This window comes from Numenius arquata, chromosome 8, assembly GCF_964106895.1.
Source record: "Numenius arquata chromosome 8, bNumArq3.hap1.1, whole genome shotgun sequence".
Lineage (NCBI taxonomy): Eukaryota > Metazoa > Chordata > Aves > Charadriiformes > Scolopacidae > Numenius > Numenius arquata.
In genome coordinates, this window is record NC_133583.1 from 41,505,570 (window position 1) to 41,523,936 (window position 18,367).

General features: G+C 41.8%; 1 protein-coding gene across 1 annotated transcript in view; it reads right to left on the reverse strand.

The window, feature by feature from the left end:
- SNX7 (sorting nexin 7) overlaps window positions 1-8,593 on the reverse strand; it is a 30,330-nt gene extending 21,737 nt beyond the window's left edge. Inside the window, exons 1-3 of the mRNA XM_074151295.1 lie at window positions 8,400-8,593; window positions 2,372-2,554; window positions 367-477 (exon numbers count right to left, since the gene is read on the reverse strand). Coding sequence (XP_074007396.1) covers window positions 367-477; window positions 2,372-2,554; window positions 8,400-8,591 — 486 coding nt within the window. The 5' untranslated portion in view covers window positions 8,592-8,593. The remainder of the gene's footprint in view (window positions 1-366; window positions 478-2,371; window positions 2,555-8,399) is intronic.
- Between the last annotated feature and the right edge of the window lie 9,774 nt (window positions 8,594-18,367).

Genomic DNA, 18,367 nt, shown 5'->3' on the forward strand with positions numbered 1-18,367 from the left:
TTAGACCAAAAAACATAGCTATACCTTGTAGAACCCACCATTGTGGGTTCTATACCTTGCAAAACCCAAACTGTTATAAAGTTATCACACTCAACAGTGGTATAACATGGTTCTTGTAGCACACGGTGCAGAAGAATACAGATACAACTAAGAAAAAGGACATAAATTACTGCAAATGGCACAGTTACAAACATAAGAATACCTTCATGGGATTTCTAATTATCACATATGTATAAAGCTAATGAAACTAGGTTGGTTTAACATTTGTGAGATTTCAGAAACTGAAGAAAGATCTCAAACATCTCTGTATAAGATTGAAGCCATCTTGTAAACAAATAAAAATAACTTATGTTTTAGCAAACGAACAGGAATAATCAATGTTGGATGTGCTTCTTCAAGTTTGCTCTTCAACCAAAGGAAATCCTGATACCGTCTTCGAACTTCATATTCACTGGAGTCAAATTCACCACGAGATGTCTGAAAACCAGAAGCAGAAAAAACAGGCCCAGGTCAGAAAATCAGAAAAAAAGAACAAAACAGTTTTAGATGTTGGAGAAAACTGAGTACTTAAAGGGGGTGCATACATGCTTCTATTTTGCCGGAATTATTTGCTTGATGTTTTTTAAAGTGCAATCATCAATTACTTGAAGAGATAAAACACATCCCATTTTAGCAAAAAATTCAAAGTTCTATTGTAAAAATAAAAATAAAAAAAGAAACAAAAAGCAAGCACTAAACTGCATACAGAGTGACTTATAAGAACTAGCCTATTGCCATGTTTCCAAAAGATTTCAATCCTAATTTTAGTGTGGCATTTTCCTTTTAGAAATCATAGTTATGTTCATTACTTTTAGGGCACTTAGTTTAAAGTGATTAGTAATCTATGAGTAAGGAAAGCCCATTTTTTAGCATTCTGAAAAAAAACCCAAATAGCTGACATACATCCTTGGGACCTGCTGCCACTAGTTAACAATCCCCACATTCAAAACATGAAAACTTCAGCATATCATAGCAATAACACTTCTTGTGCTGCTTAATGGATTCTGAATTCCATCATCAATTCCAGTTTTGTAGCCTTTTGTTAGAACTTGCCAACAAACCTTTATTGCCTAGAAAAAATGCTTATTACAGTGTTGCAAATTTGTCAGACCATGAGATTTATTTTATCACTGCTCTATCTTCTAGAATCAAGCCACAAAGAGCCTATGTTTTCGGTAAAGTAATACGTGCTGTTTAGCATTCATTGTTGCACAGAGATTTATAATGTGATGCAAGTAAATTCTAAAAACCTCAAAACACGTTTATGTAATCTAAACATTTTTGAGGGTTGAATGAAAATTTTTCAAGGTATGTGGGAGGAATGCTATTACTTTATCATCAACAAACAGCACTTCAAATTAAATATGATAAGAAAGGATAGAGTAGATAAAAAAGAAAAAGCAATCCACCTTATAGCCCTTCCATACTTGCCTGAAGAAAAAAATGTTTTCTCGAATACAAAAACATGCAGAGAGTGAAAATTATTGCTAGCAACCTAATGAAGATAGCTCTCTTCCTACTCTTTAAATACTTTATGAGGAATTGATATCTCCTCTCATTTAAGGATGAATAATTCCCATTTGAAAATTTGGCTTTAAATGAATCTTTTTAAAAGGACTCAAAGTAAAATAAATTAACAGTGCAATTTGCAAAATGCAGCCTGCAGAATATTTGCCGGTAACCCCAGAGAGCTGGCTAGTCTCACAAGGCTTACTTTCTTCCTTATTTCCAGCAAATAATTTGTATTCTGGACAGCTAAAAATACACTCAGTTGTCTCCTAACACTGCTTTTTCATTGGAGAATTGTGGCAGTTTTCCCAGAAATCAAATGCAACTGTAAATGGGAAACTAATGTCCGTGTGATAGTGGATGTTGCAATTACAAAAGAATGGAATTGAAAGACTTTGTAGCAGGTAACACTTATGCAAGACAAAAGACTGCTAGCCTGCAAGTGATCCAAAAGTCATAAATACTAAGGCTAATATAGTGTCTTTGAACTGAATCAGTCCTTCTTCTGTTTCATATTCCTGCTGAAGATCACAACAGAAAATATTATTCTCATATAGAACTGTCTGTTCAGTTGGCGGTTGAAGAATTATTAGCTATTTTCTCAGCTTAAAAGACATAAGCACCTGTATGTGTAGACTTATACTGATTTTTTTTTCCCCAGAATCTAATGCACAGTTTCATAAAGTTTTAGTGGTCTGTAAGTCATGGCAAAATCAGAGTATAATTTAAATTTAGTAATGTCCCAGAGAATGGCATGTAAGAAGAGTGAAAATGCTACTACTGTTATCAATGTAAGCCATTATAGCCATGAGTAGATGCTTACCTTTGTGACTACTCTGTATGTGATAAACGTTTCAATGGCTGTAATGTGACTTTCAGGATCATCGACGGTAATGAAGAGATCTCTTAATTCTGGTTCATCTTCAAATTTATACTGGTTTATCATTGATGAGGGGGACATTGGCATTGAAGGACTGAATGAGTTTACCTCAGCCAGTGATGTATCCTACAGATAAGACATGAGAACATCCATATCAATACATCTGTATGTACAAAAACAAACATGGAAACACCTCAGAAGATAAACTAACAGGCTTTTAAATAGTCTGGTAAAACAGATAAAACATATAGCAGATGAAAGAATTATGTAGTACATGGCAAATCCATTATCCTTTTCAGTATTTGCTTCGGTGAGGATGTAAGAAATATGAATGAGATTTATTCTAAGACTGATGAAAAATGCTACTGTTTGTCAAGAATGTTATGCATAGCCAGAGAGAGAACTTGCCTATGAATGCTAAAATTAGTTATGAATCCAAGCACCCAATAATTGTGTAGGATACTTACCAGCTTTATTAAAATTGTTAGAAGCCAGTTACTCGGGACTTATGAAGTTTGAGTTATCTCTAATAACCTGAACAAGGTGTATAAAAAGTGGTGATTTTAAAAGAAAACAAGACAAAATCCAAATGAGAATTTTTATTGGAATTGGATATCTCAGTTTGCCTACATTTTAAAATGAAGTTTGAAATGGAAAACTTTTACAGAGATATAAATTCAATCTTTTTAAAAACAGTTAAGTAAGGATGCAGTGCAAATTTGTTGCTTAATTTCTCAGTCAAACCACTGTTTTGCTGAAGCGGGAAACCACTTTTTGATAGCGTCAACCACTTCCACCACAGTTCTCTAAGAATATGCCCCATAGCAGCTGCTTCTGCTCAGTGCATTCAATGGTGATCACCCAAACACTGAGAAACTGGGGGGAAATTAGAAACAGGCAAAAAAATCTCACTTTCTTTCTTAGATGCAAGTCTGGATGAGATCTACTTATCTAAAATTTTGAAGGATACAGTGACTAGGAAAATCAATTAAAATCACTAACTATAAAAGAGCATAATAAATGAATAAATCACTAAAAATAATAAATTTGGGCAATTAAAATCAACCACTATGTTTTAAATATCGATCATTTTATACACTTTTTCTAATATATCCAATGCAATGAAGTATTTTTATAACAAACTTTAAAATTAATTTGTTTTCTAGAAGTTTTCTAAAAGTGTAGGCTACAGTAAACTACCAAGTGACAACGAATTGCCCTTTCTGGTGCCTCGCTAACTATGGAACAAGGAGAAAAGTCATGTTGCTAAAGAGAAAACTGCTCAAATGGCAGGAGTGGAAATGTGGGAGTCCACAGAAACTAGACACAGCACCATCCCAAGGCAGATCACGTGGGAGCGACGAGCACACCACCACAGTGCTGCTGAGCTTGGGGAGAGTTGCTGCTTCTTTCTTGTATTCAACTGAATCAAAACTTTCTCTGGAACACATTCTCCTCTCTTGGTCTTTTGCTGCCTTAAACCTCACTGCCTACTGCCATCCCTCTCCTTTGGATTTATCTGCCTACTCCCACAAATATGGAGTAGGAATTTATACTGAGAATTACGCATGGAAAGCACTGATGTACAAATTCTCCTCGCATCACTTAACTACAGTTCTTTGAACAGGGAGACAGAAGCAGGATGGAAGACTAAAGGCAGTGCTTTAAATATTATATAGCTACTCACTCATACACCTGTAAGTCATTTTATGTTTACTCAGTGTGTTCCTGCGCATGATTTCTTTACTGGTATCCAGCCAGCCCTGTCCCGAGTGCTGGAGGATAAACAGAGCAGCTGTTCTCACTGCCCGCCAGCACTGGCTGCCCGTGCTCTACATGAAGAATGAGGACCGCTGGTTCAGAGCAGCCCCTGTGATTCAAAGTGCTGAGACAACGGGAAATTTCCAGGGAAAGAAAAATGCATGTGAGCGCGTAAGGGACTTGAATGGCCATATAACTTGAGGAATAATGACTCTGCAAGGCCTAAATTGGATCAAGGCAAATGTGTTTCATATTTTCTCATTTTCCATGGGTCATTAATACTTTAATGTTTTGTTCCTCCTTCTAGGTTGCTACTAAAAATTGCTCTATACAGGCAGGTTTCTGAAAGTATATTTTTCTATGAAAGAGCTTATGAATATGTGGTTTGTGAAACAAAACACGGGCGATAAAAATCCATAGAATTAGCAGGTCTTCACTTTTGTTCTAATACAGGTCTAGTGTTCATCTGCACATGAATGAATGCATGTGAGTCTTAAACAAGCATCTGTTTCTCTTTCTTTATCCTCATGATACTTCAGGTTTACTTCCAGCAGTTCTTGAAGTTCACGTGACACAAGCCTGAAGTCATCATAGAAACATGGTAAAAAAATATGATAATTTTCTCTACAGCTGTAATTTTGTGGTTGGGACTATACTTTTGTGTGCATACAGATGAGGGCTGAAGTTTTGTGGCATAGGAAATAGAGACAATTCTTCTAGCTCTTGGGTTGTATAACTTTTTTTTAAAAAAAAACACACTTTTTTCCTCTTCAGCCATGCAAAGAGAACCAAGGTCCTGTCCCAGATAACGATGCCCTTTCCCACACCTCCCCCGGCCCCACCTACCTGCAGTTCCCCTTCTCCCTTCCAAGCCCCTTCACTGCTGACAGCAGTTGGCAGAGCTGTGTGTGCCGAGCAGCAAATAGGTTCATGCATTTTGATTTACTGGTCAGGAGACCAAATGGATAGAAAATCAGCGCGCTCCTGGCAGCATGAGGGCCTCGTTCTGGGTCTCCTTCCTCTACTACTTTGTAGCTACCCTGTCTCATTCTCACATTTGGCTGCAATGGGTCAGTAAGACTCCAAAATAAGTAAGGGATGGAAAACACACATACAGCAGGAGCAGCCTCAAAGCAGGCTGCGCACACAGCTGAGCCTGCGGCTCTTGGTAGAAGACATTAAGTCCAGAGGTTTGCCTAGACACCATTTTCCCCCAGACAATAGGTCCTTGACCCAGGATTGCCTTCATTCCTCGTTCATCCATCCCTCCCTCCCAGCAAGGATCCAGAGCTTGCAGTCTTCTGAGGCCAGGGATCTGAAGCAGGTCTGGAGATAAATGACATGGTGGCAGTTTATTTTATAAGAAAATAGCTTAGTTTCTGGAGCATTCTTCAAAGAAGCAAAGATTCAGGAAGACAGAATAGTTCCTTGGCTGAAAACTTCACTTATAAATTAGTCTCAAATCCTTGATCAACTTGTTTTGGAAGAAAAATTATCCTCTATGCAATTCTGAAGTGGCATGTACATTTTTTCCAGAAATACCATTAATTAAGTTTTCTGAAATTATGAAATGGAGACAAACACTGTAAAACAGAGCCTGAAAGAAGAGCTGCTAAAGATTTTAAGTATTAACCAAAGCGCTGACAGCTTTGTCAATGCTAGGTCGCCAAATCAGTTAACAAGGAAGGCAAAGATTAACTGAATGGGTATTGCGATACCTGCAGTACTCTATACTTTGAGACTAATGGAAGAAAGCAGGTTGAAAGCATTGTATTTGTGTGACTCATAACCCAGCCCCGAGAAGTCATCTCTGCTAAAAAGACCTCAGAACTTTTTCCATGGTAACGGAAACTAGGATAAAGTGAAATGCACGTCACATCATGAAATGCTTCATCCGAGTTGCCGAAGAAGATGCGAGTCTGTAATATTTGAGATATGTCACGGGATACTGGGTCAATGGTTTATGACACTGTGAGGTTAGATGTCTATGAATTTTCATAAAATAAAAGCCCTGTGTTTACGTCTTGAGTAATAACTTAAGGTATTGAGGTTGACAATTTTTAAGAATCTCATTTTTCACCATTTTGGTAGCTGGTACATTCCATTGACTGAACTGAGAAAAATGAAGTCGATGCCGGTGTCAGGCACTGAACGCCGCACTGCTGCTGCTGTCCCACTTGGACAGCAAATGCTACACCACTTACCTTAAAGACAGTGGTGTGAGAAACCCCATTAAGATACAATTTAAAACAAGGTGGTCCTGGAACACTACGTTATGGAAAAACTGGTTTTACAAAACTTGGTCGGAAGCTACATTTAGCCTGTCAGCTTCCCTTCAATATACAGAACATGAACAAATGGGGTGTAATCCCCAATCAACCTTACAGATTTTCATCAGCGCAAAAGATCAGCCCTCAAATTGCACCTAAAAGGAAACCATGAATTTCTGGTCTATATATAACCACTAAATGCAGGTGTCCAAGCTTTGGAAAGAATGCTGTATTTTCACACAGTATGACAAATTTTCTTGTTTGCAGCAGTAAGTTATGTGTCATGCATTAATAGTAGTTAAGATTTAATTTAAGTAAGAAATACTTGGCATGAATCCAGGTAGCAGAAATGTAAAGATATACATATTTGCCATATAGCAGCAGTAACTCGTGTCAACTACACTTGTTTTTATTTTTTATTCCCAAGGAGCATCACTCTTGACAAGCAAGCAGCATAACTGTGGATACGCTGTACTGATAGGCAGATACCTGCATGCAGAACTGCCTGAGCTTACCTAGTAAAAGCAAAAGGGTTCAAAGTAAGAAACAAACAACTCAAATTATATTTTAGCACTGCTTTCGCATGCAAGTTCAGTGAATCATTCACCTCCTTATGTCAAATCAAGACTGGTGCTTTTCTAGAAAATATGATTTAGTTAGACCCTAGTCATGCTTCAGAAAAACACAGATAACTTGGTGAAATTTAGCCTGACCTCTTGCATGTTACAGACCATTAAATCACCTAATAGTCCCTTCTGGCCTTAAAAATCCATGAATTTAAAGAATTTTACTACAGTCAAAGTTTAAATACATAGCTCCAAAGAATGAAGCTGTTATTCCAATGTTTTTATTCATGCATACCAGAAAATGTATCTCGATGACAGAAATATAAAAACTACACATTTAATTCACATGTCAATCAGTCCTACTGAAATTACATTTGGTGACACATTTTCAAATAGGAAACGTATCAGCTGTTTCTCTCCAGTGTCACACATGCTGTCACACAGCAGTTCAGAAGTCACAGAAGGTGAGCTGGGCCTTGGCCCCCTATATATATTTTTTTCCACCTTAGCTATCTGTATGTCCTTATGTTCTGTTTTAGATGCTGCCTTGGTAAGGCCAATAGATCCACGACATGCTCTCCTCTTTAATGGCTGAAGAGGTAAGTCTCAACCAAATCAGTACAAAATGAGAAACAATACATGTGGTAGCCATACCACACTTCATTGGTTCAATTAAAATCAGCAATATTGGCAAGAGTGGCACCCATATACCTCGCCAACTCTGTGCGCTTTCAGAATGCAGACCCTAATATATCGTCAGTTACGTTCCTTTTATTCCCTTCATCAAAATACAGACGTTTCCTTATCAAACCTCTTATGTGAAGGTGCTGGACTTCCCTTCATCTTATAAAACTCAAACTGAAACTTGGAAATATTTATTTATATTTAAATACAACTGCAATTACTAAATACAACTGTTTATTTAATTTACAGATACATATATGGTACATGACAAATGTAAGCGATGATAAGGCTACAGCGAGCCCAGGCTACTTTGCAAATTTAAGGTAAGCGCAGTTACGACTTGCGGGGCTTGTCCCAAGCACCAAACCCCGGCTTCTCGTGCCCGCGGAAAACTCACCCGGGGCTCGGCCGAGCGGGCCGGGCTGCTCGGGGGCGCGGGGCTGCCCGGGGCTGCTCTGGCTGGCCCCGGAGCCCCGGGTGACTCCGGCTCACAGCCGGGGCTGCCCGTCCGAGTGCGGGGCAGGCGGGCAGAGCCCGGCCAGAGGCCGCGATCGCCGCCGCCCCGCCCCGTCCCGTCCCGTCCCGTCCCGTCTCCCCCGGCGCATGGCAGGGCAAAGTGCCGGCGAGCGAGGGAGGGAGCCGCCAGCAGCCCGCCCGCTCCCGGCCCGACCCGGGAGGGCGCTGCCGTACCTTGCTGAACACCTCCAGGTCGTCCTCCTCATCGTCCAACGCCAGCACCTCAGCGGCGGCGGCGGCGAGCAGAGGTCCCTGGGCCGCGCCGGGGGCACCGGCGAGGGGATCGGCCTCGGCCCCGGCCCCTCCCCCGCCGCCGGGGGAAGGCGTGGGGAGCAGCGGCCCCGGTACCCGGCCCTCTGCCTCCATCCTTCCCTGCGAGCGCGGGCGGCAGCCCCGCCAGAGCCGCTCCCCGGGGGGGCCGCAATTGGCCGCCCGCCGCTCCCCCCGCCCGCGGCCCGCCCCCGGCCCCCGGCCCGGCCCGCCCCGGGGGGGCGCGCCCAGCGCGCAGGGGCTGGAAGCAGCGGCGGCGGCGGGAGGGCCGGCCTGCACCGGCGGGCCCGCAGGAAGCGGGAAGTGGAGCCTCGGAGGGCGCTGGGGCCGCAGCCTCTCTGCGGAGGCTGGTCGTGAGGGAAGCGGGGCGGAGGCGGCTGCTCCTCACACCGCCCACAGACGGTTTCGTGGAGGCGTCGGTCTCGTTGACGCGTCGGCAGCTCCCCGCTTCGGCCGCCTGCGAGGTTGCCGAGGGACGGGGCGGGCCGGCGTTAGCCGCCCTTGGCGAGCCACCCGCGGGGGCGGGCTCGGGTCACTGGAAGGAGCGTGTTAAAGAGCCGAGCGGAGCCGGACGGCCCTGGGCAACCGGGCCCTGTCCCGGCACCCCGTGTCCCCGCCGGCGCGGCGGCAGGCGGGAAGCACGGCTGCCTTCTCGCCTCTCGCAGCCCTGCTGGCCTGTGTTACCGGAGGCTTCCTCCTGCACCGTGGGGTCTGGCAGGGTTTCGGGTGTTGAGGACGGAGATTACTGCTCTGGGGTCAGAGACTTACTTGTGAGAACGAATTGACGCCACGTCACAGCTGAAAAGGAGCCGGGAGAGGGACACCAAACATTCAAAAATGGTAAAGCCGCAGAAAGTAAAAGCGTCAGAATTGAGGTATTTTGAAGTGGCCGGTGTTGAGTAGGACGTAATGAGCGGTGCTGCCGGTTGCAGGAGCCGGGGGCGTGCGGTGCGCCAGCAGGCAGGTCAGGGGAGGGGATGGCTTCCCTGCTGACCACAGGAGCTCCTCTGCAGTGCTGGGCATCTCGCCACACGCTTGCACCCCGTAGAACAAGGCGCGTCTTTACAGGCTCCATCCGAAGTCAATGGAAACTTTGTTGTTAACGTGGGCTTCAAGAGCCCTGGGCGGGTACGTGGGCAGATACAACATAAGCTTTGTGTACCTTGGTTCCTTTGCTGTCAAATTAGGAAAGGCAAACCCCATAATCAAATGAAAGTGTTTTGAAAAGCATTCATTCGTGAAACACTCCTGGCAGTTGATGAGGAAGTTCATTTGGTATTTCGTGCTTTTCAGTGAAGTCTTGAGCCACAGCTTGAAAGAAAGAGATAAAAATAAATACTAAATTTTCACTGAACTGTGCAAAGAGAAAAAGAATATGCCTGTGTAATTAGAGAATATAAGCTTAGACGTTTTCATGTTTGTTTAAAAAAACCTCAAAAAACCCAACACCTAAAATTCAGAGGGAACTGTGGGTTGGGGATGGTGGGCCTTTACAGCGAAGTGATCCCACACGTTTTGGCTAACAGATAAGCGTTTGCCATTGCAGGTTGCTCTCTTCTGAGGACTAGCCACCAGAGGGAGATGGGATGCACCTTTCCTGGGTACTCGGATACTCGCTGATGGCAGGGTGTGGTTCAGTAAGTTAAAATAGGCACTTTCTGTAGTTTTAAAATAACAACTGGCCCTGGTACAAGATCCTCAGGCTTCTTTTCCTTCTGACCCTGTGTAGACTGTCCCTGCCCTGCTGTTGTTTGCTGCGCCCCAGCTCTGTGCCTCTGAGGAACCTCAGGTTTCTTTGGTGCACTGCCTTCCTCTCTGGCTGCCACCAGCCCTTGTCCAGGTGTTGCTCACCTCCAGGCTCTGCAAGGTGCAGGCTGGGCTTCCTTGTGGTGCAGGTGCTTCTCATCAAGGATTAAATCTATGGCTCTTCCCACTTCTGCATTTTTTACAGTTCCTTTCCAGTGTCCTTGCTGCTCCTCTATCCTCTGGTTACCCTCGCTGTCATGGTTTAGCCCCAGCCAGTAACTGGGACCATGCAGCCACTCACTCACTTCCCCTAGTTGGGATGGAGAGAGAATTGGAAAAGTGAAAACTCATGGGTTGAGATAAAGACAGTTTAATAGGTAGAGCAAAAGGTACACACGCAAGCAAAGCAAAACAAGAAATTAATTTGCTGCTTCCCATCAGCAGGCAGATGTTCAGTCATCTGCAGGAAAGCAGGGCTCCATCATGCGTAATGGTTACCTGGGAATACAAAACACCCCCTCTTTCTTCTTCTTCTCCCTGCTTTATGTACTGAGCGTGACATCACATGGTATGGAATATCCCTCTGGTCAGTTGGGGTCAGCTGTCCCAGCTGTGTCCCTTCCCAACTTCTTGTGCTCCTCAGCCTGTTCACTGGCAGGGTGGTGTTAGGAGTAGAAAAGGCTTGAGAGTTTAACAACAACCAAAACCAGCAGTGTGCTATTGACACTATTCCCCATCCCCAATCCAAAACACGGCACCATACCAGCTGCTAGTAAGAAAGTTTACTCTGTCCCAACTGAATCCGTGACACTCAGGTACCAGATACTGATGAAAAGTGAATGTCAGAATATAAATTTTCCACTCTGTCCTTTGTACATCAATGATAAGACAAGTGTATCTAGTTTGTTTTCTGACTTTATACAGGTGATGGATGAGTTCTGTTTCCTCAGGTTTTGCCTTTATTTCCATGTTTCTAAGAACCACACATTGTGCCAGAGGCCTACAGGTTTTCTGAGTAGAGTAGCTACAACCCATATAATGCCTAAGTTTTTAGTATGTCTGTATTTAAATTCAGATGTTATACTTGTGAGGCAATAACAAAATAAAAGAACTCATCAACAATCAGAATTCCTGACAGCGTACATCAGAGATGATAAATAAAGGACAGCCAGTCAAAGAAAATATAAAACTGGTGTACTGTAGGCTTGAATACTAAGGTTGTCATCTGGATCATACTAATTTTTCAAAGTTTTACCATTCTCTTGGGTTCTTTATTTCTGTTTGAGAGAAATCTCACAAGATGCTTTAATTGGATTTTTTCTTATTATAGATTTTTATTAGCTCATTAATCAAGCTTAACAAGACATATTTTTAGATTCCTCGCTGGCAGTGCTTATCTTTCTGTGCTTTATATTTGAAGTACCAATCTGTGAGGAAAAGGTATTCATTGTCCTTCGCTCTAGGAAAACATGCGGTACATTTAACAGTTATTTGGAGTTTTAATCATCACAAGGACCCATGCTAAAACAAAATAGGAGACCATTTGGCCATCACTTTCACCTGCCATCCCCACCCTCTACCCTGGTTGTCCCTAATCTCTATTGAAAGGGCCCAAGAAGTAAATAGGGCATCTTCCTCCCGTGCCGAGTGCCAGTGGGATTGCCAGCACCTCTCCCCCTGCAGTATTTAGCAAAAAGAGCTTTTTACAGACTCAAGAATTTGTTGCTCATTTTTTGCTGTGGGACCGGAGATGACTATAAAGAGTTGAATAATTGTGCTGTTCAGAGATATTGGAGGTGGCATAAATACAGAGCTACGCTTACCAGAGGGGATTTACAGGTTTCTCTTGTACTGTTGTTTCAGAAGTACATTGCTGTAGATCTTGGTTATTCTTCATTTCAGTGTGTGTATATGCACATATATGCCAGCGGGCCCTGTCTTTGCTGAGTGCTTGGGGTTTACACATATAACCACAGGTATCCTTCCCTGAACCTGTGGAATTAGATCTTGGCAATAATTAAGAGAAGAGTCAGTGTGTAAGACGTTGTTATGCCATGAATATTATTGCCCCACTTATTTAAAGAAATAGCTATCGTACTGAGATAGCAAAGATATCAATACTCAACAATATTTTGCTAAATAAATTTTAACATTTTGATAATACGGTGTTTTTAAATGCTTATGCGATCTTCATTAGATACTTAACCTTTCTGGGCCCTCCTACTCAGGAACACCGAGTGGAGTATGTTCTCTTCAACATCTTTATCAATGATCTGGACGAGGGGATCGAATGCACCCTCAGCAAATTTGCAGATGACACCAAGTTGGGTGGGAGTGTTGATCTGCTGGAGGGTAGAGAGGCTTTGCAGAGGGACCTAGACAGGCTGGCTGGATGGGCTGAGACCAACGGGATGAGGTTCAATAAGGCCAAGTGCCGGGTCCTGCACTTGGGTCACAACAACCCCAGGCAGCGCTACAGGCTTGGGGAAGAATGGCTGGAGAGCTGCCTGGCAGAAAAGGACCTGGGGGTGTTGGTCGACTGTCGGCTGAACATGAGCCAGCAGTGTGCCCAGGTGGCCAAAAAGGCCAACAGCATCCTGGCCTGTATCAAGAACAGTGTGGTGAGTAGGACCTGAGAGGTGACCGTCCTCCTGTACTCGGCACTGGTGAGACCCCACCTCGAGTACTGCGTCCAGCTTTGGGCCCCCTACCACAGGAAAGACATTGAGGTGCTGGAGCAGGTCCAGAGAAGGGCAACGAAGCTGGTGAGGGGTCTGGAGCACAAGTCTTACGAGGAGAGGCTGAGGGAGCTGGGGTTGTTCAGTCTGGGGAAGAGGAGACTGAGGGGAGACCTTATCGCTCTCTACAACTACCTGAAAGGAGGCTGTAGAGAGACGGGGGTCGGTCTCTTCTCCCAAGTTACAGATGATAGGACAAGGGGTAATGCCCTCAAGTTACACCAGGGGAAGTTCAGGTTAGATATTAGGAAATATTTCTTTACTGAAAGGGTTATCAGGCATTGGAATGGGCTGCCCAGGGAGATGGTTGAGGCACCATCCCTGGAGGTATTCAAGAGAGGAGTTGACATAGTGCTTGGGAATATGGATTAGTGTTGGGTGGTGTGGTGGGGTGTGTGTGGTTTTTTTTTTTTTTTTTTTTTTTTCATTGGTTGGACTAGATGATCTTAAAAGGTCCCTTCCAACCTAGGTGATTCTGTGATTCTGAGTATTCACATATGTCAGGGCTGAGCTGCGATTGCCTCCAACTCTTATTTATTCGCTTAAGCCCAAAAAGCTATTTTGTGTTACAAAAATGTCAATGTTATTCCTACTTGCATTTTCCCTTTTTCTTTGGTAAGAGTGTTGATCCTAGCTAGTAATCCCTTCCAGAGTTGCTTTTTCTTGAACAAATTAAATTTACAAACACCGAAGCAGAACCATGCTATTCCTTCGCTCTCATGTGCAGGCTGCATGTGATCCCTTTAGGCCACAATACCACTTTGAATACTTAATGTTGACTTGTCGAGTTTCACCACCTGCACAGTGATATGGACAGGATTAAATCTTGTTTTATTTCCTCGTCTCCCTAGCCAGGCAGGAGCAGGGTATGGAGGGCTCATGGTGTTTTACTCTGTTCCACCACTGCAGTGCAAATAATAAGCATATTAGTGAATCTGCTGACATTCGGCACCTTGACGCAAATGAGAACATTTTTCTAGGTCTGAAATGCAGTCAAGTAGCATTCTTGTCAGGGTTGTATGGTGTATAAGCAGAAGTCATTATGTTTACAGCCAGAAGATATTTTGATGGTGAATTAAGGGCTGACCTTCATATCATACCATTTATTAGAGCAAGCTTTATAGTAAGCTCCGTATAATAGCTCAAAATAAGGTTAACTATTTGTGTTCCCTGCCTGAACTGGCAAAGTAGTTGGAGCGTTAAAGCTCCCAGAGAAGTTGTGAGCTGCTTAGTTTTTCAGCTTCCCGTTGTGTTTTGTTTGAAAGGTAACTGTTAAGCTCTTTGGTTATTTTTGTTGTTGTTATTAGTGTAAGTTTTGAAGGTGCTTTAATTGTAAATATTATATTGTAAAGTGATTTGTCACAGTGGATATCCTCCGAGCTTATTTTTTTCAGAGACTATCAGACTGTCTTTGCTTTCTGATGGCCCAAAGGAAATTACAATGTCGTGTACTCATAATCATATCATATCATAATCAATGTCTTTTATAGCTGCAGATCATTTTTATGACATTGTAGATGTACAAAGCCCTGATCCATATCTAGAGACTTGCTATCCTTTTAAGTTATGTGACTCTGCCAAATTTTAGATGTGAAAATATTCCTGGTGAAGCATTATTTGGTTTCATAATTTTTACAATCTAAAAGTGGTTGCCAAGCTTCATTGGATATGAAAGCATTGATTATTTTTTTTTGGTAGTACTTTGCACTGTTGTCAGATAGAGTCCATCTGTTCTAATCTAGCATTGTCTCTTCTGCTGAAGGAATGGTTTCATGTTTCCAAATAATTGCTGCTGTTCTTGTTTTTTGATGACTAGTATATTTAGCAATCTGTACTTCATGGCATGAAATACTAGAGTATCTCCTAGTCCAAAAGTATGCAATGAATATATTAATATTTAACATACCTTTAAAGGCTTACTGAATTAATCCAGTATATGAATCTGAGTTCTTTCTATTTTTATTTTTCCTGATGCCTAGTTTGGGAACTCTGAACTTTAGGTAAAGGAAATGGATTAATACTGGACTTCAGTTAAGCTATTTATCAATGACCAGGTGTGGTTCTGTCTGTTAAATAACTGGAAAGAAATGACAGTGACTGATATGAATGTTACTCATTTACAGCTGTCTGTTTACAACCCATTTAAATTGAATACTGTATTTCAGCTGTTCCAGTGTAATGAACAGGCTCTGAAAATATGGTGCAAACCTGTGATTATTTGACATTTTAGGCACAAGGCTTGCCATTGTTTCAGAGGTTATTAGCCTTTACAGAACTGCTTTATAAGGATTTAGCAATCTTTTATTTTTCACACAGGCTTTCAGTGACCCTAAAAAACTTGACTAAAGGGAGCTGGCAGGTAGGTGAGCCTGCTTAAACCAATCCAGGAGGCACATTATGGTTGAATTAACCCTCGGTGTTCATGATGTTGTGAATAGATTTATTTTATTTTAGACAGAACCTTTGTGTGCCTCTTGCCTCAGTTTATTGCTACCAGGATGACTATTAAGAAAGTTCTTATGTGAAAGGTTTTTTAGTCCTCAAATTCACACCTGAACTATTGATATAAAATTGGGATTTACATAGGACCTAATTAACACTTTAACACTTATTGATAGAAAATTATATGTATATAGTCATTCATCAAACCTGTGGAAAATTCATTCTACAGCTACACTGCCACAGAATCTCTCACTTCTATCTTGTGTCACTGAGCTCTTCCATAAAACTCTGTACGATACAAATTATAAAGGACAGTGGTTCAAGGTCTTTCTTGCTAAAAACTGCTCCTTTTTGTTCTACAGAGATCAGAAAACATATAAAATAAACCCCACATCATAATGCAGAAATAAAAGTATGGTTGTGGATAGTAGATTATGACCCAGAGGAAAGAATGTGAACAATGTGGCTGCAGAGAGGAATTTTAAGTGATGTATGTGAAACTGCCAAAATGAGAATTGCAGCCGAAGAAAGGGAGTCAGCAGTCTAACTACAATCAATATCCAGGTTAAGTAAACAATTACAGTCTGCCAGAGCTGGAAGGAAATCCACACAGTCTGACAGGATAACTGCAGCATCTTCAGGTGTAAATTCTGAATTTACTTCATGGATACCTTTCTTGCCATTTACACAGAATGTAACTGATTTTTTTTCACAACCTATCAGGCAAAGGCTGCTCTCAGTTGTGAAGAGCCGTTGTTAAGTCCTTGGAAGCAAATGATGCATATCAATTAATAGCAGAGGTTGTTCTAAAAATCTGGAAACTGATGAGACTCAGAAGTGACCAAAAGAACAATGTATGTTATCAGACAATATGATTAGACAGGGGAGCAGACTTATGAGTAAGTGAAAAAATACAAAGGAGTACTACTAGGGTACTTTGTGAGCACTGAGCTTGCCTGACATAGAAGAAATCAATCCTAGAATGGAAACAGCTGTGTTTACAACATTTTAGGATAGTTTCCTTATCAAATATTAATATGTGGAAAAGCCCTTGTGTGAAAACTTGGCAGTTGGTCTACCAGAAGATTATTCTTGCAATATCTGCTATAAAGTTGCTAAATGGCTCAGAATAGTTTCAACACCGTTATAAGAGAGCCTAAACCCCAAAAAGAGCTGAGATAGATTGATAGAATGTATTTTACATTTTGACTTGATCTTTTACCCCTTACTTAAGCAAAACTTCTTGGGAAACCTCAAAATTTTTCTGATGTCGTACATACATATGAAACTGATAGTATAGTACACAGCTGTTCTACTATTATCCCCTTATTTTATATTTACCCACACCCCCCTCCCCCGCAAAATATCTTTATGCATTAAAAATATCAGCTGCTTCTAGTGCACAGTAAAGTGCCAGAGAGTATTTGTTCCTCTGTGCTCCGAACAGATGAAATGCAACAGACCAGCTCCTGCCTGTTCTCTCACCGCTGCATGTCTTGCTTAGGATCAGCTAAGGCATATAAGATATGTGGTGGGAATGCTATATAGAGAACATATGAGAGGAGTGGCACAAGTGCACAGGAGAGTAGACTTGATTAATTTTGTAGCCCAAAGAAGGAATTTTTTTTTCATTTTATTTCCTCTTAGCATGTGTTGGTGTGTGTGCACTGTGTACAATTTTGGACACTCTTCAAAATTGAGAAGTATTTGTCTCCAAATACTGAGAAGAACCATCGCCAAGTTCTAGAAAGGAATAGCTGAGGAAGCAATTTAAATTTCAAGACTTTATACCAAGATGTAATCCAAGACAAACGGTGATTTCGGACAGTCCGGTCAGGCTGCAGCTGTGAGAGCTCTAGATCAGACAGGGAAGGAAGTCTTCCAACAGATGTGATTTACAGTAGCGGCACAAGCAGTCATATGCTTCCTGCAGTTTTCTCTTATTTAATAACTATTAGTAGTTTTGTTTTGAGTTGTGAGAAAATGAGAAAGACCAGATTGGTCTGTATCTCAGAGGGGAAACAATGGGATTAATTAGGTCCCTATTTTATTCAACTGATTCTGCACTTAGAGATGATGTGATAGCAGAGCACTTAAGACCCAATGAATTTGCAAGAGAACTTGTGTTTAAAATGAGGTTTGTGGATGAACTGTGGCATTGAAATACTGTATTCTGGTGAGTTACAATGAGCTCTGTAGTTAGGCAGCACTGGCACTTGTTTTCCACGGAGAGAAAGATAAAAGTTGTTAGGCAAGATGAAACTGCAGGGAAGAGTAGGTGTACCTCCCCAGCTGCTAGGAATTAAATCCCTGTCATATGAGATGAAAGCTTAAATATTTAAAATTTCTCTTCTTTATTTATCTTTCTGATAAGCAACTGCTACAAGGATGCTGTAGACTTAACAAAATGGAAGGAACAGAGGAGAACTTGAGGTGTGTAGTACAGTATTTACACTTAACCTACTCCATACTGTGAAAAAGTTTGGAAATCAGGGAGTTCATTTCCTTTGGCTTTAAGTGTATTACTGTGCTTTCCTTACCTGTGAAGCAAAGCTGCATGCTATTTTTGGCTTTACTGAATTTAACAGAATAATATGGGGTTTTTTGTATGTCATATCACTTAAGACATCAGTCTGCTAGATTACATTTTTCAGCCTGTGGCCATGTATGTTGCAGTAGTTGATTTGCTGTTCTGTAAGAATTCCTCTTTAAATTGACTTAATGAATTATGCTAACAAATTACATTTTTGAACTGTATATGAAACTAATGAAACAGGCTAGAATTTTAGATTGGTGACTTTTCTTGTTATCGTGTGATATACACAAGGGAAACAGCAATGAACAGAAAACAACTAGTGGAAAGGGTTCATTTTCCATATACAACACCTCTGAGAAGGCCTTTGGGTTTGCTCAAGAAGAAACTCCAGTTTAACCATTCTAGTGTCT